We start from the raw sequence: 25,020 nt of genomic DNA, 5'->3' as shown, positions 1-25,020 counted from the left end.
GTAGTTTTAATTTGCATTTCCCTGCCAGATGAAGATGTGGAACATTATTTCATATAGTTGTTGCCCTTTTGGATTTCTTCTCTTGAAAGGTATCTGTTCGGATCATCTGCTCATTTTATTTTGCATCCTAGGTTTGAGAGAGTTGAATGTGTGCTGTGTGGATCTGTTTTGTGGGAGTTCTGGCGTGGGTCATGGCACCTCCACAGTAGGAGCAGCATGTGTGCACGTGCATGGTCTGTCCTAGAGAGACCTTCTCTCCGGGGTCAGGGAGCTTCAACCGCACAAGGAGCTGCTGGGAGCTCCACTGAGGACCCATGAAGGACCCACCGGGCCTCACAGGAGCCAGTGGGACTCAAGTTGGACCCATACAGGGCTGCTCCAAGCCCACGGCCAGTCTGCTGTGCAGTGTGGTATGAGGAGTCAGTGCTGCTCCTCAGCTTTGCCAGTCTCTTGGGCACCATCACAGCCAAGTCCCTGTGGTGAGCCCACAGAGTGAGGGTTAGAGAGTGAAGATGAGTGACCGCCATGTCCTCACAGGACTGACTGAAGGAGTGGCAGGTGTTTATTTTCCTACCCTGACTTCAAGATTATATAACTTCACCTAAACCTGGCTCTGTGATCTGCTGAGTTGGAGAGCATGTCTTCATCTACTTCCCAAGCTTTACCCCATCCTGGTTACTCCTGTACATTAGAGATCCAGTGTGAGGTCTCAGAGCCTCACCCCATCCTGGTTACTCCTGTATATTAGAGGTTCTGCTGTGAGGTCTCAGAGCCTCACCCTGACCTAGGTACTTCTGTACATTAGAGATCCGCTGTGAGGTCTCAGAGCCTCATCCTATCCTCTATATTAGGGATTCACTGTGAGGTCTCAGAGCCTCACCCTGTCCTAGGTACTCCTGTACATTAGGGATTCACTGTGAGGTCTCAGAGCCTCACCCCATCCTGGTTACTCCTGTATATTAGAGGTTCTGCTGTGAGGTCTCAGTGCCTCACCTTTTGTTTTTTATAGGAAGGAGTATTTCCAATTAAAAACAATAACTTTAGTGCTAAACTAGGAATATTGTCACAACCTGCAACTCTGATGATGGGTTTCAGCAGGTTGACACTATTGCACATTGGAAGTGTATAAATGGGAAGTGTGCTGCCTTCACTGTGTTTCCATACCAGGCATCTCTGGGGCTGTGCGTCTTTCCAGCTGAGCCTTCTCACCTGGCATCCCTGGAGCAGCATGACTATGTGTTCAGTACTCCTGAAATCCTTGCTGCCTTTCCCTCTTCCTCACTTTCTCCCTTTCAGGGTATCTGGAGGCAGATGACCAGGCTCTGTCCTGTATTGTGTATAACTTATTTGTCATGCCAACTTGGATGGATTGGGGAAAATTCCAGAGCACAGCTGCTAATTCAAAGACACTCGACCTTTTAATAAAGTTAAAGCTGACTTGCCCTACATAGGCCTTGTACCAACTTATACTCCACATATAGAATAGGCTGTCCAGCTATTTAAATCCACAGCTTTTTTGTAGTGGTTTAATTAAGCGTTTGTCTTCGTTAAATGTTGGCTGTCAGTCCATGGTAGCTGAGAAGGCAGCGTTCTCTCCTGAAGAAGACTGCGTCCAAAGCATTAATGACACCAGACTCCTGGGGGTGTCACTGCCACAGAAGTGAGAGTCAGTGAAACTTGGGTTGTTTTTAAAACACCTGTGGTCAGTGTGACTAGAGAACCACAGCCTGGAACCAGCAGCAAAAGGCTTGTCTCTCTGAAGAGAGAATATCCACGTGCGCGTGCATGTGTGTGTTTCAAACACATTAGGCTCACACCAGCGAAACAGCCATCTCTGCATCCACTTGTTTCACTTCTGCAGTGGAGCCACAGGCTCCGGCACCCCTGCAGAAGTTTGTGAGATAGACTCAGGTGTCACCTGACCCTTCCCTGATTTAACAATAGACAACACCATCCTTATACGTCCTTATACCATCCTCCACCCTGCTGCACTCGGAGGGCTTTCTTAGTCTTCTTGAATGTTCTGTGGAGACATGTCTCCTTTAACCAAATCCTTATAGGTAAATAACTGACTCATTTCCATTTCTCTCCCAAGATGGTCCAAGGCGGTTTGGTTAATGGCGCCATTGCTAATTTCTCAGTCTTTCTCCCTACATTTGTTAGAAAGCCTTTTCTTCCAGTTCCTGTACATTAAAGAGCCAGCTAGTACAACAAATGTGCAAATTGGGGTTTTTTCCCCTTTGTGCTGGTCCTTGGGCTTGAACTCAGGGCTTGGGTGCTGTCCCTGAGCTTTTTTTGCTCAAGTCTTAGTACCACTTGAGCCACAGCTCTGCTATCCGATTTTGGTGGTTAATTGGAGATAATGAGTCTCAGAGACTTTCCTGCCCAGACTGGCTTTGAACCATGATCTTCAGCTCCTGTGTAACTAGGATTACAAGCATGAGTCTTTAGCACCCAGCTTGCAAGACCTTCTTGATGAAAACTTCAAGACCTCACAGAAATAAATGTTAAGAAGCCAGGTACCAGTGGCTCACATCTGTAATCCTAGATTCTTAGGAAGCTGAGATCGGAGGATCATGGTTCAAAGCCAGAAAAGTCCTCAAGACCCTGTCTCTAAACCAGCAAAAAGGGGCTGGGAAGGTGGCTCAGTGGTAGAATGCATACCTTGCATGCCAGAGGCCCTGGGTTCGAATCCTCAGCACCAAATAAGCAAAAAGAAAAAAGCCGGAAGTGGTGCTGTGACTCAAGTGGTAGAGCGCTAGGCCTTGAGCTGAAGAGCTGAGGGGCAGCACCCAGGCCCAGAGTTCAGGCCCCATGACCGGACCCAAATAAATAAATAAATAAACCAGCAAAAAGGAGGGCTAGAGGCATAGTTCAAGTGAGTAGACCATCAGCTGAGCAAGCCCTAAATTCAAACTCCAGCACTACCAAAAAAGAAAAAGAAATACAGGGAATCCAGCCTAAATGGAGATATGGTACAGTTGGGGATTAAAAAGAGCCAGTATTATAAAGACATCAATCCTCTAGAATTATTCAGTAAATCCAACACAGCTTAACGAAACTCAAAAATGAAATGTTTAAATAGTGCATATAAAAAGAAAATAGGCGAGAAAAGGGGAAAAGAAGTGGGCATGGAGAGACTGGCTCTGCCAAATATGAAAGTATAACACAAAACTAATAAGGTGAAGTAGAGGAAGGCTCAGGCACAAGCCAACACAGCAGAGTGGCACAGACACCTCCCAGGTCTCAGGGGAGGGTGGAAACATTACGTAGCATCTGATGCCACCAAGGGCCCTGTTTATCAGCTTGGATTCCAAGACTTGAGGAAACAACAAAGGGACTCACAAAAGAAGGCAGTGTGCTTGGCTAGATTTCTTTTCAAAATGATTTTATTGGCCAAAGCACACAAATAGGCTATTCACGATTAAAGACTGATCAACATGAAAGAGAAGCTAAGAGTGAAATGCAACATATTCTATTTCTGATTTTGACAATATATAGGATTGTTTTTTTTGCTAGACATTTATCAACAGAAATTCTCAAAGAACTAGCTGGAGTTGCACTTTTCTGGTTTTGTATTCAGCTTTAGTGATTTCTATTTCACCTTCATTATTCTTTTTTTGTAGTACTGAAGTTTGAACTCCGGACTTTGTATCTGCTAGGCTAGCACTCTACCACTTGAACTGTTTCTCTAGCTCTGCCTATTACTGGTTATTTTGGAGATGGAGTCTAGCAACCTTTTCTATATAGGCCAGCCTCTAACCACAATCCTCTGGAACTCAGCCTCCTGAGTAGCTAGCATTACAGGTATGAGCCACCAGTTCCCAGCTTCTTCCTTTATTCTGCTAGAAGTGAGTTTACTGCAGCTGCCCTTTTCCAGAATTATGGATCCGAAACCTTTTTTCCTAGTAAAGATTCCTATGTGATCAAAATTTTTCCACACTACTTTATCACTGCCCACAAATATTAAATTTATGATGTAACTTCATTTCACTTTGGAACATTTTCTAATTTCTTTTGAGACTTTTTCTTGTCAACTCATGAATATGTTATTTCCAAATAACATTACCAGTTACTGGTTTCTACTTTAATTCCGTCATGGTCAGAAACATACCTGATCTGCCTGCCTTCGATGACTTGAGCTTGTTAAGGTCTACGCAGCAGGGTGTGGTCCGGCCTCTGACAACAGTGCTCACGCGAAGCCTATTTCCAGGTGTGCCTGATGATTCGTCCTATCCGACTCCCTCGTGTATTTTGCAGTCTTGGTCTTCATTTCAGAAGCCATGTCAGCTGGCCCACAGGGCTGCTGTTCCTGTTGAAACCCCACCCATTGCTGGCAGGGAACATTTGCTCAGCTCTGCCTATGGACAGGACACTCACACACCTCAGAGACCAGAGGTCCTGGAAAGGCCCCCGCATCTGTGTCCTGCAGTCAAACAGGGTGATCCTAGGTGCGCATTCTTGGTAAACTCACCCCCTACTTTTCTCGTTTTTGTTTTTTTGGTCCGGTCATGGGGCCTGAACTCTGGGCCTGGGCGCTGTCCCTCAGCTCTTCAGCTCAAGGCTAGCGCTCTACCACTTGAGCCACAGCGCCACTTCTGGCTTTTTTCTTTTTGCTTATGTGGTGTTGAGGAATCGAACCCAGGGCCTCAGGCATGCAAGGCAAGCGCTCTACCACTGAGCCACCTTTCCAGCCCCCCTACTTTTCTCTTGAGTTAGGGTCTTGGTAACTTTACCCAGGATGGCATTCAACTTGGTATCCTCTCTGGCTCTTAAGTAGCTGGGATTATAGACATATGCCACCAAGCTTGGCTGTGAACTGACACTTCTTAATATACAATAATCCCAATTCACCAAGAAAGCATTCAATAGAAGGTTGATATATTTGCATTTTGGCTTATCTTGGTTCCATACTTTGCTTCTCTGCCTTCCTTTAACTGCAGTCTTTTTGAGTTGAGCTTTTACTTCTTTTTTTGTGCTGGTCTTAGGGCTTAGACTCAGACCTGGGTGCTATCCCTGAACTTCTTTTTGCTTAAGGTTAGCACTCTATCACTTGAGCCACAGCTCCACTTCCATTTTTTGGTTTTGGAGGTAAATGACTCATGGACTTTCGACTTTCCTGTCTAGCCTGGCTTTGAATCATGATCCTCAGATCCTAGCCTCCTGAACTGCTAGGATTACGGGTAAAAGCCACTGGTGTTCAACTAGGTAGAACATTTTTATATAATGATTCTGACTATATATTTTTGTACATTGCTTTGAAGGAGAAATTTATACTTAAAACCAGCAAATTTTATCATGTTAATGGAAACACTGCCACCAAGTGGATTTCTCTACCCACTCCCTTTCTGTGAAAGCTATCATTACATCAACACATTGAAATCACTATCAATGTTATGTTTTTTTTTTCTTTCAACCACGATATGTTTTAAAGAACTCAAAAACCAGGTATTACTGGCTCATATCTGTAATTCTAGGTACTCAGGGTGCAGGTCTGAGGAATGTGGTTCAAAGCCAGCCTAAACAGACAAATCCTAGAGACTCTCATCTTCAAGTAACCAGCAAAAAGCCAGAAGTGAAGCTGTGTCTCAAGTGGTAGAGCACCAGCCTTGAGCAAAAAAGCCAAGAAAGAACTGGAGGCATAAGGCTCAGTCCCCAGTACTGACTTGTGTACACACACGTGTACACACACACACACGTGTACACACACACACACACACACATAGAATAATCCATTTACTGACCCAGACAGCTACAGCTTCTTTTTCTCCCTAATTTCCCCATGTCCTGTGTCTGCTCTTTTCCTCACATCTCAATAAATTCCTGTAGCAATTTCTGAGGAGTTGTTCTTCCTGCTTAACTAAGCTTAGTTTCCCTTCATTTAAAGCTCTTTATCTTGCCTTTGTTCCAGTGCTGGGGCTTGAACTCAGAGCCAAGGCGCTGGCCCTTAGCTTCTTCCCTCAAGCCACTGCTTTACAACTTGAGCCACATTTTCACTTCCAGCTTTTTGCAGGCTAATTGGAGATGAGGGTCTCATGGACTTTTGTGCCTGGACTGGCTTTGAACTATGATCCTCAGACCTCAGGCTCCCCCTCTTTTTGCCCCCCCCCAGTAGCTAGGACTGCAGGCCTGAGGCATCAATACCTGGCTTTCATTGACTACAAAAGCAGATGTGCCAGGTAATCCTGGCACGCCTGTAATCCTTGCTAATCAAGAGGCTGAGATTTGAGGATTGTGGTTCAAAGCCAGCCCAGGCAGGAAGGTCTTTGAGACTCTTATCTCCAATTAACCACCAGAAAACCAGAAGTGGAGCTGTGGCTCAAGTGGTAGAGCACTAGCCTTGAGCAAAAGGGCTCAGGGACAGCACCTTGGCCCTGAGTTCAAGGCCCACAACTGGCAAACAACAACAAAAACATAGATGTATTCAGAAATTTTGCAGGTCACCAAACACAAGCTGTCTTAAAAACTAAAAATACTCATTTCTTCTTCTTCACTTCAGTCCAACAGACGTATGGAGGCATTCTTAGTTCAATAACCTACTACTAATTTTTATCTAAAAATAGAAAAACATTTTTAGGGCTACTTGTTTTTAATGAAGAACTGAAAACCAAATTTAAAAGAGACCCTTATGTAGTATATATTTTAAATGTCACTGGATTATTAATTTTAATGAAAGGCAATTTTAAACTATCTCGCTGTCTTGCAATTTGTCCCAGGAATCAGGAACATGGTTACAACCACATTAGTTCCTTGAATAAGAAAAAAAGTTTGTTAGTAAAACAGAGTTGTTACAACTTTAAGTTTTCATAGGGTATAATCTTCACCTTTAAAAAAAACAAAAAGGAAAGGAAAAGATACCCTAGGGAGTAAGGGCTGACAAGAAAAGTGAGTGACAGCTTGTTCATACTGATTTATTCATTGTACATGCACATTAAATTTCTTCTAAAATCTTGTTCATTTGTCCTCAATTTAATTAAAAAGGAGGAAAAAGTAGCCAGTATTGCCGTCTCTGTGTGTCTCTGTCTGGAGTTTTTGGTGGAAAAGGCCTAGCTGCTCGGTCTGAAGAAGTCAGCATCCTGGCTTCTGGTCAGCTGGGGCCTGCGCCTCCCACTTGTCTTTCTTAGACTGTCAGATGCAACCTGACATCGAGTTAAATGGAAAGAACAGACTTACGAGTCCTGGCTTTGCATGAGTAATTCTCACAATCCTATCCATCCCACCCGTTCATGGGAACTTCAGGACCTGCAATAATTAAAGATGGTTAACACTAAGATTCACCAGAATCATTAACAAGGTTGTGTTGGACAACATAGAGAATTTCCTCTTTTTTAATATACATTTCAGTGATTAGGAAAGCTCTCCACATAAAAGAGACTATACAAAACTATGCAAATATCTTTAAATATTTTTTAAAAAACATTATTCTTCAAAATGCATTTCCAAAGCTTAATACAGTTACAATTTTATATGGAATGAAACCAGTTTGTGTTCTAAGAAGTGATTATTGACCTGTAAGACACAGAATAAAAACACCAAGGAAATGTTCAACCTGGTGTCTAACACCAGATTTTCATCCAACATCTTCAAGTCAGAGCTGGCAAAGGGCAGCTCTCTATATGCAAAAGCATGTAACACTCATCCTTCTAGAAGAGTCTTCTCTGCAGGATAGAGAAGAATGCCTGACTGAGGGAAGCCTGTATTCTCTAAGACCCTAAAGGCAAGTGCACTAAAGAGTGAACCACTGTTTAAGTACATCTGTCCCACCAGCTAGCCAGGAATCAAGTGGTAAAGTAGACAGCCTAACATACAAACATCCATCATCACTGAACTTGCAGTACACTCTGCAGAGAAATCAGGTGGCCATGCCTGTACCCAGAACCTCTTCCTGACAGGCAACAACTTCAACTCATTAAATGTAATTTCAGATTACAAATTCTAAACATCACTGCCAGCTGCTGAAAAAGAGGCAGGTGTCCACAGGGAGTGTATGGCAAGCAAAAGACCAGACTAACAAGTAGCTGACTACCTCATATGTTCTAAACACAAATATTGCAATTTAAAAAAGTTGAAACTCTGACTCAAAAGAAACCTCGTTACTATTCTAACCCACTGAACTTACTTAACTCACCAGAATGTATTTAAACTATTAAACTACCACATAAATGCCTAGATGATCATTTAAAGGGAAAGTAACCCTTGCCTTGCCCAGATATTACAATCTACACAGAAAGTGATGCAATCTGAAAAATAAATACATTGTTTAATTTTTAGTAGCTACCAAAGTTCTAGTCTCATTACAAATGGAATCAATTATAGTAATGAAAACCATTTTTCACTTGATACTCCTTTGCAAAGAAAACTACATATAGTTAAGTAAAAAATAAAATAAAATAGAGCCCTGTGCTGCAGGATGGAATAATCCCACAAACAATGGGATGTGGCAAGGCTCAGAACCGGATGAGAGGGGCTCTGCTACACTAAAGGAGATGTCTGTCAAGACGTATCTGTAGCCGTTTAAGGGCATTTGGTGTATCTTAAAAGATAAAGATGTTTTAAAATTCTTACAAGAATATCAGATTAGAGACTTGTCTTTGTAAGTAACTGAATGTCTATGGCTTTGACTCTCTCCCTACTACTGAGGTAGGTGACCGATATTCACCAAAATAAAATGACCTTCTGAAAATTCCCTAAGAAAAGCCTTGCATGTTCAGTGTTTCTTCAAACCACTGGTTTCATTTAATAGTTCTCGTTTTCCTTTCTCTTCTGTCATGAGCACATTCTAGAACAAGCAGTTCCTAGGCCCTTGCTGAGTAACAACGCATGTACTCCGTCATCCACGGGTTCTCGGTGGAGACCTTCACCTTCCTGCTCTTGTCCACATCCACGGAGTGAGCACGCTGCCTTTGAGCAGCCAGTTTCCTTTTCTCCACCTGTCTTCTGTTCTTGGCTCTTAATGCTGATTCGTGAATCTAAAGAAAGTTTGAAAATCAAGTTTAATAGCTTAAGTATCTTTATACGAGCTCAAGACCACCTGCAATGAAGCCAGACACCTACCACCAGGTTCCTGAGACAGACCGGAGTCCTACTTCTCCATCTGCAGTTCTGTATAGAATATCCCATGGGGACTACACTTCACGCTACAGCTCACCTATTACTAGAGTTTCTGGCAAAACTGAGCAACATAAAATTAAATGTTACATAGAAATGGTATGCAACTAATTTGCTTCTGGAGTTGGCTCTAGAAAACTTAACAGTGCTCCACATTACAAACAAGAGAAACATAAAACAGTACACTAAGTACACAAGAGAGTTTACTGTCATTTATATCTGACAGGATACATCTTGTTATGCCAGCCCTGGTGATTTGTCAGGATCCTTTGTTAAGAACCTCCTTGTCTCAAATTTCACTCCAAATAACACCATCTGCTGGGCCCAGAATCTGCTAGGTGAAATTTCTGGCTTTGTTTTTTCTCAGTGGGTTCCTTCGTGTGGTATTTAATGGGAATTCATGGTGTGCAGTGTCTCTCTCTGCCACGCAGAAAGACGTCTCTGATGGCTATCGGGCAATCACACAGACACGTCAACACAGAAAGCGTCAAGGACATGGTTACCAAAGTAGAGGAGACCGGAGATGTCTCCAGAGACCGGGAGCCACAGCCAGGCTGTGCACCTCGGTGCCCTGTGCCCCAGAAACCAGAGAGCCATAGTGGCACCCACCTCCTTCTCTGGCTCATCTCTAACTACCAGCCTCGCCCCTTGTCCAGGTGACTGTGATTACCGAATCTCCTGCTGAGAACCAAGTGCTGGTTGGAGCTTCTCTGGCCCCCAGGCCATCTCAACCCCATGGCTCACAGCCCACTCTCCCCCAACCATGGCACCCAGTCCTCCTCCCCCAGCTCCCCCTGCCTGTAGGGGCAACGCTAGCAACACCCCAGTCGACTCCTCTCTTCCAAGGCAGACGCACCTCATTCACAGAGGCAGATGCACAGACATTGTGGGTCTTCTGATTCCCTGTATCCATCTGTTTCTCTCCCCAGCCATAAAGAGCAAATGGGTGCTTGTTTTCCTTTATTTGACTTGATGACCTCTGCGGACTTCTGACTGATTTCTTATTCTCTAGAGCAAATAAGGCACTTGGTTGCTGTCCAGGCTTGATGCTGGAGGGCGACTTGTCAGATGTGTCTTTTGTTATGGGTTCTGGTTTGTCAGATGTATCTTTTGTTCTGGGTTCTGGTTCTGGTTTTCCTTCTCCATCTTTCACCAGTAGTGCTTTAAAAAAAAAAAAAGAGGATAAAACAAGATGAAAATACTTTAAAATTGGGTTTCCATATAACTACTTTATCTGGGTTAAAAAAAATAATGCTTCATCAAGTCAGCAACATTTTTATCTATATAGCTCACCTCACTTGAAGCAGACATAAAATCCACTTGTCCTACTTTAGAGTCAACAACAAGGCTCCAATTGGACCAAGCCAATTCCAATGCAACCAAGACTGTTGTCCTCTGAGACCCATCTCGATGACCCTGAAGAGCCCCGCAGCTTAGGGGTCTTCCTACCCTGCCCCCGAGGTAGCTCAACCATTACCAGGCCAGCTGCATGGGCAGAAAAGCTAATGTTGTTTTCAGGTTAGACACTCAACATCTCTGGGCAGTAGACAGTCTCTGATTCTGCCAACGCTGTTCTGCTCTACCAAGAGCCAGTGGCCCCACTCTGGATCTAAAACCCTGCTGCAATGGGAGCTGTCTCCACGGCTTCTCCCCCAGGTGCCAGCTCTGCACCTCTAAAGTGAAAAGAGAGAGAGAGATGTCGGGACACAGTGATCTTCACCAGTCTGCACAGCCCAAATTCTGTCCGCAAAGCTGGCAAAATGATGGAAAATGGGGTAAGGTGGGATCCCGGCCTGAGGTGAGCATCAGGAATAAAGGACACCCTCCAAAGTCTCTCACATTTTCCTGTTACCTTTTGGGATTCTTTCCATCCAGTTATTAAAATACTGTGTAATAAAACATGACATTTTGTATTAACCATGTGAGAGTCTACCGAGAGGCACACTGGAGAGAGTTCCATTTGAGCTGCCCATCATCCAAAGAGTCCTCCGGGCCATCTTCCCCCAGCTACCACAGAACCTGGGTCTCCCTGGTGCCACCACATGCAGGGCAAGGACAGACTCTCACCCTGCAACCTTCGGCTATGGAGCCTGCCTGCCCCCCACCCCGGCAGAGCAGACTCCAGGTGGACAGTCCTGCAGGACCGCACCTGGCCACGGGACACCTTTAGGTTTCCCTGCCCTGGTTTCAACTCTACCAAACATCTCCCTTGTTGCCAAGCAGCTAAAGAATAGTGATCCAGTCTGATCCTGTGCCCAGCTCTGTAAACCCCACCATAGAACGACGTGGGGCTGACAGGAGGTGCCAAGTTCCACTTCTCTTTAAAAATCTCGAGCTTCACTCTGTGTGCTGTATCTACACCCTCTCCTCTCCTCCCCTTTCTTCTCCCCTCCTGTCCCCTTCCTGGTCTTCTCCTCTCCTCTCCCCTTCTGTCCCCTCCCCTCCTCCTCTAATCTCTTCTCCTTGTCTCTCCTCAGGAAGAGGAAAAAACAGACCCTTAGAGTTAAGGTTAAAAGGCAAAGAGGAGGCCAAGGAAGATCTATGCAGTTACAGTGCTAAGAATGAGGAAGATGACAGATCAGTTCCTTGATCCTTTCCCTCCTCTTCCTCTCCCTTTCTAAGTGTTTGGCCTAGATCTCCGGGAAGATGCCAAGAGAGGGTCATAATAATTCTGTTTAAAAGATAAGCTGAGAATCCAGGTGCCAGTGGCTCAGACATAGCTCCTTGGGAGGCTGAGATCTGAGGATCGGCATTTAAAGCCAGCCTGGGCAAGAAAGTCTCTGAGCCACTTATCTCCAACTAACCACCAAATAGCCAAAAATGGAGCTGTGGTTCAAGTGTTAAAATGCCAACCTTGAGTGAAAGAGCTAAAGGATAGCACTCAGGCCCTGAGTTCAGGCCCAAGTACCTGAACAAAAATAAGAGACAAGGGTAGGGCTGGCCGGGAAGAGCAGAGAAAGTGCCAGAAAGGGGAAATAGCTCGCTGAAAGGCAAAGAGGGAAGTAGGGATAACAGTTCAAAATGATAGACACACAGCATCTAAAGGTGAGAGTCCCAAATGGGTAGCATGAGGAAAACAGATTTTCTGTGCTAAACTCAAGAAATGGTAGAAAATCACTAATGAATTTTAAGCCAGGAGGTGGCACAGTCCTATTCGTATCTTAGGAATGAGGCTGTAGTTACACGTGTGAGGACTGGGTTACATCAGAGAGTAGGCCTGAGACCAGTCAAGAGAAGCCAGCACCATCCAGATGGCAAGGCCATGCAGAAGAAAGCAGGTCCACTGAGGCTGCAGGTGCTGACGGCCCTGGGCCACTGCAGGGCAGACACTGCTCAGCCCCGTGAGGGAAATGGGTAGCAAGGGTACTCTGAATGAGCCTGCCCAAGATCAGACATCCGAGCAACACTGTGTGAGACTAAGAAGCAAGATCAGCTGACATGGTATGGACACCCCAGGGAGCCGGGAGGACCAAGGGCTCCCACGGGGCTTTGAGTGGATGGTCCAGTGCATCCGCACGGATAGAAAGGCCCTTCGATGGTGAAGAAAGGTGCCGGGCAGAGCAGACCTACAGAGCGGACACTGCTGGACATGGACTGCTGGACATGGACAGATTGTGGCTTGGGAGAGATGATGTTGGAGATGAGGGTGGCCAGTGTGGGTGGTATGAACAGGGTCACCCAGAAGAAATGTGGAACCAGAAGCAAAAAGGGCACACTCAGACATGGAGCCTACTGATATTTAATGTGCAGGCAGAGAACTCGAGAGGAGAATGGAGGGAAAAATGGCATGAAAAGTTGAAAAATAACCAGAAGAGAGGATAAGGACAGAGGTGTGAGAGAAGTAAAGCACCATCACTGGTGCTTTAGTGCGGTGGGGGCAGACAGAGGGTTGTGTGAGTGCAGAAGGGGAGACGGGGCAGGGACCAGGCCACCAAAGGCTGAGCAGGAAAGAGTGGGACCTTGGGTCCTGGTCACAAGGACCCCACTGTCCTAGCAAGTGTCACAAGAAGTGGCCCCCGGCTGATGGTCCACAAGCACTGGCACAAGGACCTGTGATCTCTTCCGGGATCTCAGATTCCCAAATGAAACAGCAAATAACATTCCGTCATAATTACCAGTGTGCCATAGAAGCCAGGCACACAAGACAAAAGGAAACAAGGGAGGAGGAGCAGCTGGAACAACAGACTCAAGATCCCAAAATTATCACCTGCATATTATGAAAGACAGACTGGAGATCCTGAAATTATCCTCTACATACTATGAAAGGATTGTGCTTATTCTCTGTACTTAAGGAAAAAAACATGCTTGAAAATCTGTACCAGGAGACAAAAAGAAAAAAACAAAACAAAAAGAGAGGTAGAATATATCATTACTGTAATTTTAATATTGATGAAACTCTTAAGATAGTGCCTAGTACATGCTAATTATAACTAAATATATGTTTTTAACATTCTACTTGAAAGAATGAAGTTAAACACATTCTCAATACACAGTGTTCCACACCAGTTAGGGGGAAAGACCATATTGCCTCTCCCAGTAAGAGTAAATATTAAAATAAAAAGCCTTGATTTAGAATGACACTATCCAATATAAGCTGCTAACCACACAGGACTATTGTATGTAAATCCAAGTAGATAAAAATAAAAAAAATGCCAGGCACCAGTGGCTCACACCTATAATCCTAGCTACTCAGGAGGCTGAGATCTGAGGATAAAGGTTCAAAGCCAGCACTGGGCAGAAAAGCCTGTGAGACTCTTATCTCCAATTAACAATGAAAAAAGCCTGATGTGAAACTGTGGCTCAAGTGACAGAGTAGAAAAGCTCAGGAACAGCACTCAGACCAAGTCCAAGCTCCAGGACTGGCACCAAAAAAAAGAAAAAGTAAAGAAAACAATGCGGGGCTGGGAAGGTGGCTCAGTGGTAGAGCGCTTGCCTTGCATGCATGAGGCCCTGGGTTCGATTCCTCAGCACCACATAAAGCAAAAAGAAAAAAGCCGGAAGTGGCGCTGTGGCTCTAATGGTAGAGCGCTAGCCTTGAGCTGAAGAGCTGAGGGACAGCGCCCAGACCCAGAGTTCAGGCCCCACGACCGGACCCCCCAAAAAAAAAAAAAAGAAAACAATGCCTATAGGCACATGCCTATTTTCCCAGTACTTGGGAGGCCAAGGTAGAGGATTTCAAGCAAGGGCAGCAAGAAAACAATCTAAAAACACACACACACATAGAACAAGGGGCATAGCCCAAGTAATAAACTGTCTAGCAGGCATAAGGCCCTGAGTTCAAACCTGAGTAGCGCCAATCCATCAATCAATCAAGTGAGAAAATAAGAGAATCCACCCCTCAGTTCTGCTGAGTAAGCCCTGAGTGGTACAAACAGAGAATACATATCACCTCAACAAGTCTTATTACTTTTTTTAAATATGTAAGCCAAATCAAGAAACTTGACCTAAGGGTCTATACAAAACAAGTGGAGACAATGGAATATTATGCAGCCATTAGAAAGGACAAAATAATGGCATTTGCAGGGAAATGGATGGAACTAGAAGAAATCATGTTGAACAAGGTAAGCCAAGAGCAAAGAGACAAATGGCACATGGTCTCCCTGATAAGAGGATGTTAAATCCAAAATGTTAGGTGATATGACAAAATTAACAAGACTTGAGAAACAAAGAATTCCCACTCATCTGGTCAAATCCCCTGCTGCTGGATCACACATATGTGCACACCGGAGGGAAACCAGGAGGACGACACAGAACTAGAGGGAATCAGGGAAAAACATACAACAGCGGGACCCATCAGTTGCACTGGACATTGACCAAAATGAACTAAGCAACTCAATGGAAGCGATGGGAGGGAGAGAACAAGTGGGAAAGAGGGAACAGCTGATGCTATGCAAAACAAAAAAAATGTACATACCACCTGATGTGGAAGAAATAACTGTATTGCAAAGCTTATAGAACTCATAAATGTTATAGACTGTGATAGACAACTTGCTCCATGAAAGTTAGAATGTTTTTGTGACTTTAAGCATCACTATTCCACAATACTGTGAAATTGGTAGAATTATGTAATCACTTAACCACAATAAAAAAACTTGAAAAAAAATCTAGTAAAATGTGAACAGCAGACTAAATAAAAAAAGTAAAAAGCTGGGCGCCAGTGGCTCACGCCTGTAATCCTAGCTACTCAGCAGGCTGAGATCTGAGGATCGCGGTTCAAAGCCCAGGCAGGAAAGACCATGAGACTCCTATCTCCAATAAACCACTAGAAAAACCGGAAGTGGCGCTGTAGCTCAAGTGGTAGAGCACTTGCCTTGAGCTGAAGAGCTGAGGGACAGCGCCCAGGCCCAGAGTTCAAGCCCCATGACCTACAAAAATAAATAAATAAATAAATAAAAATAAAAAATAAAAGAGTGGAGAATGTGCACTCTCATCAAACCTAAGTGAAATATTTACAAGACTTTCCATTTCCAGAGACAAAGCAAATTTTAACCCATTTACACAATTGAAATTATCTAGACTGTATTCTCTGATCACAGGATAATTAAGATACAATTTTTTCAAATAACTTTTAAATATCTCTTGCAAGTGGGTATGAGAGTTCAGGTAGTCCCTACCACCCAGAAGGCTGAGAGGGATCACCAGTGCAAGGTCAGCCTGGGCTGTATAATAAGACTATGCCCCCCCCAAAAAAAATACTCATTTTTTTGTGTGTTTGCTAGTCCTGGGGCTTAAACTAAGGGCCTGGGCACTGTCCCTAAGCTTTTGTACTTAAAGCTAGTGCTACAGCACTTGAGCAACAGCTCTACTTGTGGCTTTCTGGTAGTTAGTTGGAGATAAGATCATGAATGCTCTCAGAAGAAGAGATAAAAATGGCAAAGGAACACATGAGGAAATGTTCACCATCCCTGGTTGTGAAGGAAATGCAAATAAAGACAACCCTGAGATACCACCTTACCCTAGTCAGAATGGCCACATCCTCAAGTCAGACAACAACAAATGCTGGAGGGGATGCGGAGAAAGAGGAATCCTATTACACTGCTGGTGGGAATGTACACTTATACAACCACTTTGGAAAGCAGTCTGGAGGGTCCTCACAAAGATAAATATTGACCTCCCTTATGACCCAGTCATACTACTTCTAGGCATCTATCCTGAACAACAGGAACCAGTATACAAGGACACATGCACCTCCATGTTTATTGCAGCACTGTTCACAATAGCCAGGATATGGAAACAACCCAGATGCCCCACCACAGATGAATGGATCCAAAAATTGTGGTATCTATACACAATGGAATATTATGCAGCCATTAGAAAGGACAAAATAATGCCATTTGCAGGGAAATAGATGGAGCTAGAAGAAATGTTGAGTGAGGTAAGCCAAGTACAAAGAGACAAATGGCACATGGTCTTCATGATAAGTGGATGTTAAATCCAAAGTGTGAGGTGATACAAAATTAACAGGACTTAAGAAACAAAGGACTTCCATTCATCTTGTCAAATCACTACTAAATAACCCCACGCTGATCACATGTATGGTATATATGTGCACACCGGAGGGAAACCAGGAGGACGACACAGAACTAGAGGGAATCAGGGAAAAACATACAACAGTGGGACCCATCAGCTGCACTGGACATTGACCAAAATGAACTAAACAACTCAATGGCAGTGATGGGAGGGAGGCAACGAGTGGGAAAGAGGGAACACCTGCTGCTATGCAAAACAAAAGAAATGTGCATACCACCCAATGTGGAAGAAATAACTGTATCGCAAAGCTCATAGAACTCATAAATGTTATAGACCATGATAGACAATTTGCTCCATGAAAGTTAGAATGTGTTTGTGACTTTAACTAAGCATCACTATCGCATAATACTGTGAAATTTGGGAAATTATATAACCACTTAATCACAATAAAAAAAATTTTAAAAAAAAGATCATGAATGCTTCCTACGTGGGTTGGCTTTGAACTGCAATTCTCAGATCTCAGAGTAGCTGTGATTACAGGTATAAGCCACTGGCACCAGGCCCACTCTTCCATTTTTGACACCGAGACATTTCTAAATAATTATGGGTCAAAACCTAAATGTAATGATTGTAAAAAAAATCAGGGAGACACAGTGCTAGAAATTGTATACATTTAAAAAGTAAAAATGAGACAGGCATTAGTGACTCACCCTTGTAATCCTAACTACTCAGGAGGCTGAGATTTGAGGATCACAGTACATGGTCAGCTTGGGCAGAAAAGTCTGTGAGGCTCTTATTTTCAATAAATACTCAGAAAAAGGCAGAAGTAGCACTGTGGCTAAGTGGTAGAACACTAGCCTTCAGAACAAAGAGGCTCAGGGACAGCACCCAAGGCCCTGAGTTCAAGCCCCAGGACTGGCAAAAATAGAAGGTTAAAATGGCAAGTTTATTGTATATATTTTACCCCAAGTAAAAAAATGTCTAAACTAATGAGGACTGAAGGTATCCCTTCCTTAGTTTTGATCTTATGGACACAATGTTTCCAAAATTACCCTCTGCACTAAAAATTTTCTGCAGCAGGATACTAACAAAGGTTTTTGATACATAGCTTTTTTTTAAGATATAGCAGGGCACCAGCGGCTCTTAAGATATAGCCGGACACCAGCGGCTCACGTCTGTAATCCTAGCTACTCAGGTCTGTAATCCTAGTTACTCAGGAGGCTGAGCTCTGAGGATCACAGTTCAAAGTCAGCCTGGGCAGGAAAGTCCATGAGACTCTAATCTCTAATTAACCACCAGAAAACCGGAAGTGGCACTGCAGCTCAAGCGGTAGAGTGCTTGCCTTGAGCTGAAGATCTGAGGGACAGCACCCAGGCCTAGAATTCAAGCCCCATGACCAATTAAAAAAAAAATTTTAATATAAATGTTTCCTTATCTGAGTACTATACATAAACATAAATCTTCAATTTTTGCAATCAATTTCTAAAATCATAGCAGAAATTAGAAAATATATTAAAATGCATAAAAATATTACATGACAACATAGTATACATGTATGGAAATGCCATGGTGAAATCTCCCTTGTACAACCAATATGTGCTAATAAAGCCATCTTAATAAATACAAAATGTTACGACAAAATTTGCATGATGCAGCTAAACCAATAATCAGGGAGAAATTTAGTTTTTAAATAACTATATCAAAAAAAGAGAGGCGTGGAAAAAATTGGTGGTACGTATCCATCTCAAAAAGCATTAATGAACAGAACTAGTAAGAAAGAAATAAAGATCACATAATGATAAAAAGAATCCACGCTGTCAATAGGTAATTTGAGAAAAAGACTAAATGAACTTAAAAATCTCTGGCAAGTCTGATGAAGAAAAAAATATAAATAAAGCAGATGGAATAAATAAGCAGATGGGCTAAATAAGTACTGAAAGTATGTTTAGGGTCTCTCTGTCCCCACACCCCACTAGGAAAAGATGCAAAACTGCAAGGACAAATGACAAGGAGACAATGACATGCAAAGGCGTCAATAAAATACAGGAAGCAGATGAGGATGCTGTACTGAGGCCAAGAGAAGCCTGGTTTCCCGGATCACCAGGCTCAGATGAAGCTGAGCCTGGGAGGAGTGAGAGACACAGACCCCTCAAAAGCTGTGGGGTGGGTAGTTTGCCAAAGGTCCACCCCAGCCAGCCCCCAGCCCACTGCCCTCTGCAGCAATCTCGGACACACCTCTGCTGAGAACTGAGGTCATGTCTTCCCCTCCGGATCTGCAGACATCTCTAACTCACAGGCAGACACAGGAGGGGCCTCGTGCTGTCTGACCGGCAGAGAGCTCCCTGTGAGGCGATGGGCCCTGGCCAGCTCCAGCTGGGCATACAGTGGGTACAGGGAGAGGCTGTACAGGTCAAGCTCAGCAACAGCCCAGCTTGGTCAGGAGCAGAAGCCTCCCAAACAAGGCAGCAGCAGCACCAGTCAGACAAGGAGTCCCGGGGCAGAAGCCAGCTTCCAGCACCGGACCCAAAGCACTCCGGAGGTGGGAGGCAGTGTGAGCCACAGTGGTTAGGTAGACAATAGGGCTTCTTGGGAACTCCTTCCTCTAATCCATGGGCCACTGCCCTCCCTCCCTGAAGGCTGGCTGCTGGAGGGGCCTGTACTTGGGACCCCAGGAGGACCAGGCAACACTTTCAGAACACAGCAGGGCTCCTGATAAGGAGGGCAAGCTCTTCAGGGTACTCCCCTTGTTCTCAGCATGTGGTAGCCTGGTTTATGCCCTGGATGAGTCAGGAGGCACCATCTGGGGAAGGGCACACAAAACACATTAGGATTAACTGCGACTACCCAGAAAAACAGCAGGGCAACCACACAGGTCCCCAAGGGCACCTTGGAGCTCCTCTCTTAAGTGTGAGCAGACAGGCTAGGAGCAAACACTTACGTACATTTCTTTTGTTTTTAAGAAGGAAAGGAGAACTATGTCTCTGGAAATCTACCAGGCCAGTTGGCAGAAATGTCCAAGGGACTCCATCTCCTTAGAGGAAGAATGAACATGGAAGTGCATGCCTATAATGCCAGCAATAAGGTCCGGAAGCCTAAAGTAGGTGGGTCAAGACTTGGGCATGACCAGGCAAGAAGTGAGACCCTATCTTAAAAATAACTAGCAAAATCCTGGAGGCTGATCTCCCAGTACCATGAAAGAAAGAAGAAAGAAAAGGAAGGAAAGAGGGAGAAAGAGATGGAAATTGAAAAGGAAAAATTAGAAAATTGGAGGAGATATTTACAACCTCAACAGTCAATATGAATTGTGAAATAAAAAGGGAAAGGAATAGAAGATGAACCATACATCAGACCAGAGGCTAGCTCTCAGAAAGTCTGCTAGACTTTTTTTTTTTTTTTTTGCCTGTCTGGGGCTTGAACTCAGACTGGGCACTGTCCCTGGGTTTCTTTGCTCAAGGCTAGCACTCCACCATTTGAGTCACAGTGCTACTTCCAGCTTTTTCTGTGATTAACTGGAAATAAGAGTCTCAAGGATTTTCCTGCTGGGCTGGCTCAGAACCTTGATCTTCTCAGCCTTCTGAGTCGCTAAGATGACAGGTATCAGCTATCTGCACTGGGCTGTAAGACTCTTGTCTCCAATTAACCACCAGAAAGCCAGAAGCAGAGCTGTAGCTCAAATGGGTAGAACATTAGCCTTAAACAAAAAGGCTCAGGGACAATGCCTAGGCCCCAAGTTCAAGCCCCAATACGGGCACAAAATAAGAAGCAAGCAAGCAAGAAATCCAATTTGAAAATGGTCAACTGATCTAAATATCTAGGTTAACTGACCTAAGTATCTCTCAAAAATAGAAACATGAGAAGCTCAACATCCCATAATCAGGGAAATGCAAACCCAAAATACAACATCACCTCCTTCCAGTTAGAAAAACTTATTACCAAAAAAGAGATAGCAAGTACTACTAGGAGTGAGGCAGAGACAGACCCGGAACACGGGTATGGCCATGATGGAGGACAGTGGGAAATTCCCTTCTTGCCAAATTAAAGTACTTAAGATGTTAAAATATATACATATATATATAATGTTTATAAGCATGAATGTGTTTTGTATTTTATGTAAATATATAAACCAATATTAGGAAGAAAGGAGGCCGGGAGGAGGTAAAGGGAGGCAGAAAACAATGTTTTATATTTCTATTTTCTATCTACACATATTTACATCATAAATGTATTTATATAAATAAATATTAACCACCAGAAAACTTGAACTGGTGCTGTAACTCAAAGGGGTAGAGCACTAGTCTTGAGCAAAAAGAGCTCAGGGACAGTGCCCAAGCCCCAAGTTCAAGCTCCAGGACTGCCAAAAACAAAAAACAAAAAAACTAGAACTACCATACAACCCAGCAACCCCATTGCTGAGTATTTATATCTGAAGGAATGAAATTCCCATGCTCACTGAAACACTATTCATAACAGTCAAGAGACAGAAACAACTTCTGTCTGCCAATAGACTGATGGATACAGAAAATGGAATACAATGGAATACTAAGCAGCCACACCAGGATGAAATCCTGTCCTACTGACATGAATGGAACTGGAGGTTGTCACATTAAGTTAAATACGCCAGGCACAGAAAGACAAATGTTGCACAATCTCACTCATACTTGAGCTCTAAAATAGTTTGTCTCATAGACATTAACAGTAGAACATGGCTACCAGAGATTCGGGGCAGTAGTGGGAAGGGAATAATAGGAAAAAGTTGGTCAGTGGGAACTAAGTTACAAATAGAATAAGAAGTTCTGGGGTGTCATTGTACAGTAGAGTGTCTACAAATAAAATACACTACAGCCGGGTGCCCCTGGCTCACGCCCGTAATCCCAGCTACTCAGGAGGCCTAGATCCAAGGATCGTGGTTGAAAGCCAGCCCAAGCAGGAAAGTCCATGTGACTCTCATCTCCAGTGAACCACCAGAAAACCGGAAGTGGCGCTGTGGCTCAAGTGGTCCAGAGCTCACCTTGAGCTAAAGAGCTCCGGGACAGCACCCTGGCCCAGAGTTCAAGCACCATGATGGACAAAAACAAAACAACAAAAACAAACCATGAGTTTGAGTGCTGGGACCCACTGAGTGACCAGCAGGGTGGAGAAAAAACAGACATAGATAGATTTCAGACACAGGGGAAAAGAGTAGATTCCAACAACCCCAGGAGAACTCATCATCCACCAAGGACCAAGAACCAGAAACCCTGGCACACCGGAACCACCCCACCAGATGCCTCAGACACGGTGACTTTTGACCCAAGATTCCACACCTAGCAACAAACTCACAAATTGAGAGGGTGGAATAAAACCATCTTTTGACAAAGGTCTCAAAAACACAGCTTCTTGGCCTTCCTTTCTTAACCAGCTGGAAGAGAGCTCCATTAGGGAGGGTGTAAATGGGGAGAAAAGTCACAGCTGGGGCGCCCACCTGAGAAGTCATGGCCAAGGATCCTCCCAGAGCACCCAGCAGGCAGCCAGGGCAGACCCAGGCTGCTGCCTTTTCGAGAAAGAAACTGGAATCATGATGCGCAATATAGCTGTCTTTGGGCAAAAATCTCCATAGGCTTGCTGTGCTGAACAGTCTGGTCTGGCTACTGAGATGGAGTGGAGGTAGGCTGTGTGTATGGGTAGCAGAGTAAAAATGATTAAATTCAAGAGACAATGCTAAAAACTGGAAGGGGGGGGGGAAGCTAGGTATTGGTGGCCCTTGCCTATAGTCCTAGTTACTTAGCAGGCTGAAATCTGAGGATCATGGTTCAAAGCCAGCCTGGACAATTAATTTCAGGGGACTCATTTCCGATCAACCAGAAAGAAGTGGAGGTGTGGCTCAGGTGGTAGAGCACTAACAGGGAACAAAAAAAGCCAAGGTGAGCACAAGAGGCCCTGAGTTCAAGTTCCAGTACTAGCACAAAGGATCATTTGAGCCTGTAAGTCCCAAGTAAACCCAAGTAGAGAGGGAGACAGGGAGAGGAGAGAGAGGACAAGAGGGGATTGGGTTAGGGGAGAGGGGTGAGGAGAGAGGGGATGGGGACAGGGACTGGGGAAAGGAGAAAAGGGATGGGCACACAGGGTAGGGGAGAGGAAAGAGAAGAGAGGGGCTGGGGACAGGGGACAGGGGGCAGGGGAGAGGGGGCCAGGAGTTGGGAACAAGCACTCAACAAGCTGGACGGGGAGCATGGGAAGTGCAGTGCCCTGCGGGAGAGGCCCGGGCTCTATGGGGTTCAGAGCTACAGGATTCCGTGTGTGAAATGGCAGTCAGACCATGCTCCACAGCCATCTGCTCTAGGGTGTACACATCCACTTGAAAACTTGTCTCCTCCATGCAGGAAATAATCACGGGTGCTAGAGCACGGGAGTCATGCTTTCCCTTGAAGCAGAAATCCTGATGGAGAAACTGGATCTGCGGGAGAATCCGGATCTGTGGGGAGGATCCGCATCTCCACAGAAGCCAAGCATCAGGACCCGGCAGGTGCGTTCTCGCGTGCGGAGACGTGTTCTCTGCACGGTGGGCACCGGGGGAGACGCGTTCTCTGCACGGAGGACACCCAGGGTGATGCGTTCTCAGCACGGCCGGCACCCGGCGTGACGCGTTCTCTGCACGGAGGACACTCGGGGTGACACGTTCTCTGCACGGTGGACACTCGGGGTGACGCGTTCTCTGCACGGCGGACGCTCGGGGTGACGCATTCTCTGCACGGAGGACACCCGGGTTGACGCGCTCTCTGCACGGAGAACACCCGGGTTGACGCGCTCGCTGCACGGTGGATGCTCGGGGTGACACGTTCTCTGCATGGAGGACACCCAGGGTGACGCGTTCTCTGCACGGAGGATGCTCGGGGTGACGCGTTCTCTGCACGGTGGATGCTTGGGGTGACGCCTTCTCTGCACGGTGGATGCTTGGGGTGACGCCTTCTCTGCATGCAGGCACCCGGGGCCTCGGTCTGGGCGTTGACCGCTCGTAATGCCCCGCGGGTCACTGACGTCCAGCGTCAGGAGTCAGCGGGGAACCTTCGGTGACAGGGCTGAGGGCGGCGGTGCAAAGTGCGGCAAGTGCCCCGGCTTCTGTTTCCCTGATGGTCGCCAGTGTTGGCGGAGAAAGCGCTTGCGCCCCGCCCGTGGCTGCACATCTCCGGGCTCTCAACACAGAGTGCAGGTCCGGGGCTCTCCGCACCACCCAGGAACGCCCGGTTCAGGGCGGGAAGGGGCTGGTCGGGGCCCGGGCCTGAAGCGGGCAGGTGCGGGGCGGGACCGCGGGCACCGAGTCGGCAGGCTCAGCTCCCGCACACGCATCCCAGCGGTGGCTCGGCGGCCCGGGACGCGCACGGGGAGCCGCCGAGCCAGGACCGCGGCGCCTGCGGGGACTCTGGGCTCGGGTCACCTCCAGGCTGGAGAGCTGCTCCCATCACGGGACGCGGAGCGGGACGGCGGCTCGCCAGGCCGGTGGCGGGCGCAGGGGACCCGTGCCGCCGACGAGACCAGGGAGGACGGGGCCTCGCCGCCCGGGGGCGGTTCGCCCACCGGTGGACGTAACTAAACACCGGGAAGCGCCGCCTACCGGCAGCGCGGGGTGGCCGACGACGCCAGCGGCCCGCGCAGCCCCCGCGCCCCGGGCAGACCCGCGCCCACCCCGCGCCCCGGCGGCTCCCGCACTGCCCCCACGCGCCCCGGGCAGACCCCACGCAGCCCCCCGTGCCCCACCAGACCCCACGCAGCTCACGCTCCCCGAACAGACCCCATACAACCCACGCGCCCCGGACAGACCCCACGCAGTCCCCGCGCCCCGGCAGACCCCACGCAATCCTCGCGCGCCCCGGCAGACCCCACGCAATCCTCGCGCGCCCCGGCAGACCCCACGCAGTCCCCGCGCTCCGGCAGACCCCACGCAATCCTCGCGCGCCCCGGTAGACCCCGCGCAACCTATCAGACCCCATGTAGCGCCCGCGCTCCCTGGCAGACCCCCTCGCCCACCCCGCGCGGACCCCCGTGCCCTCCGGCCCGTACCTGACTGCGCCGCGTCCGGCTCGCCCGTGACTCGGGGGTCCCCGGCCTCCGCGTCCCGTCGCTCCGGCTCCTCCTGCCCCGCGGGCTCTGCAGGCTCGGCGGACGAGCACGGGGGCGCGGGGCTGGCCGAGGCCGGGCTGGACGAGGCCGAGCTGTCGGAGGAGCTACTCGGGCCCCAGGCGTCCCAGAGCCAGGGCGCGTGCGCCTGCTCCAGCAGCCGGCGCCCCAGGCGGTAGCGCCGCAGCTCGCGGTAGCAGGCCGCGAACTCGTCCCAGCGCGGCTCCCGGTAGCGTTTCATGTACTCGCTCTTGATACCGCTGCCTGGAGACATGGCGACGCCGACGCCCGCTCCGCACCGCCGCCCGCGGGACCTCACGACACAGAGGCCCGGCCCGCCGCGCCGTTCAA

The 25,020-nt window shown here is 46.7% G+C and overlaps 1 protein-coding gene across 1 annotated transcript; it reads right to left on the bottom strand.

Annotated features, from left to right (window-relative positions):
• Window positions 1–7,312: 7,312 nt before the first annotated feature.
• Window positions 7,313–24,994, bottom strand: Ccsap (centriole, cilia and spindle-associated protein). Its single transcript, XM_013014626.1, has 3 exons — window positions 24,613–24,994; window positions 9,965–10,269; window positions 7,313–8,969 (listed from the first exon to the last, which is right to left on the bottom strand). Exons 1-3 carry the CDS (start codon window positions 24,941–24,943, stop codon window positions 8,796–8,798), a joined length of 810 nt encoding a protein of 269 aa, XP_012870080.1. The 5' UTR covers window positions 24,944–24,994; the 3' UTR covers window positions 7,313–8,795.
• Window positions 24,995–25,020: the final 26 nt, after the last annotated feature.

This window comes from Dipodomys ordii, unplaced genomic scaffold (genome assembly GCF_000151885.1).
Source record: "Dipodomys ordii isolate 6190 unplaced genomic scaffold, Dord_2.0 Scaffold24, whole genome shotgun sequence".
Lineage (NCBI taxonomy): Eukaryota > Metazoa > Chordata > Mammalia > Rodentia > Heteromyidae > Dipodomys > Dipodomys ordii.
Note: the sequence above shows the minus strand (reverse complement) of the source record. Positions and strands in the feature narration are given on the sequence as shown.

Coding starts and splice junctions, on each gene's coding strand:
- Ccsap (XM_013014626.1), bottom strand. CDS start 24,943: ATGTCTCCAGGCAGCGGTATCAAGAGCGAGTACATGAAACGCTACCGG. Junction 10,270..24,612: donor GCCGGACGCGGCGCAGTCAG/GTACGGGCCGGA, acceptor TTTTTTTTAAAG/CACTACTGGTGAAAGATGGA. Junction 8,970..9,964: donor CATCTGCCTCTGTGAATGAG/GTGCGTCTGCCT, acceptor AACTTTCTTTAG/ATTCACGAATCAGCATTAAG.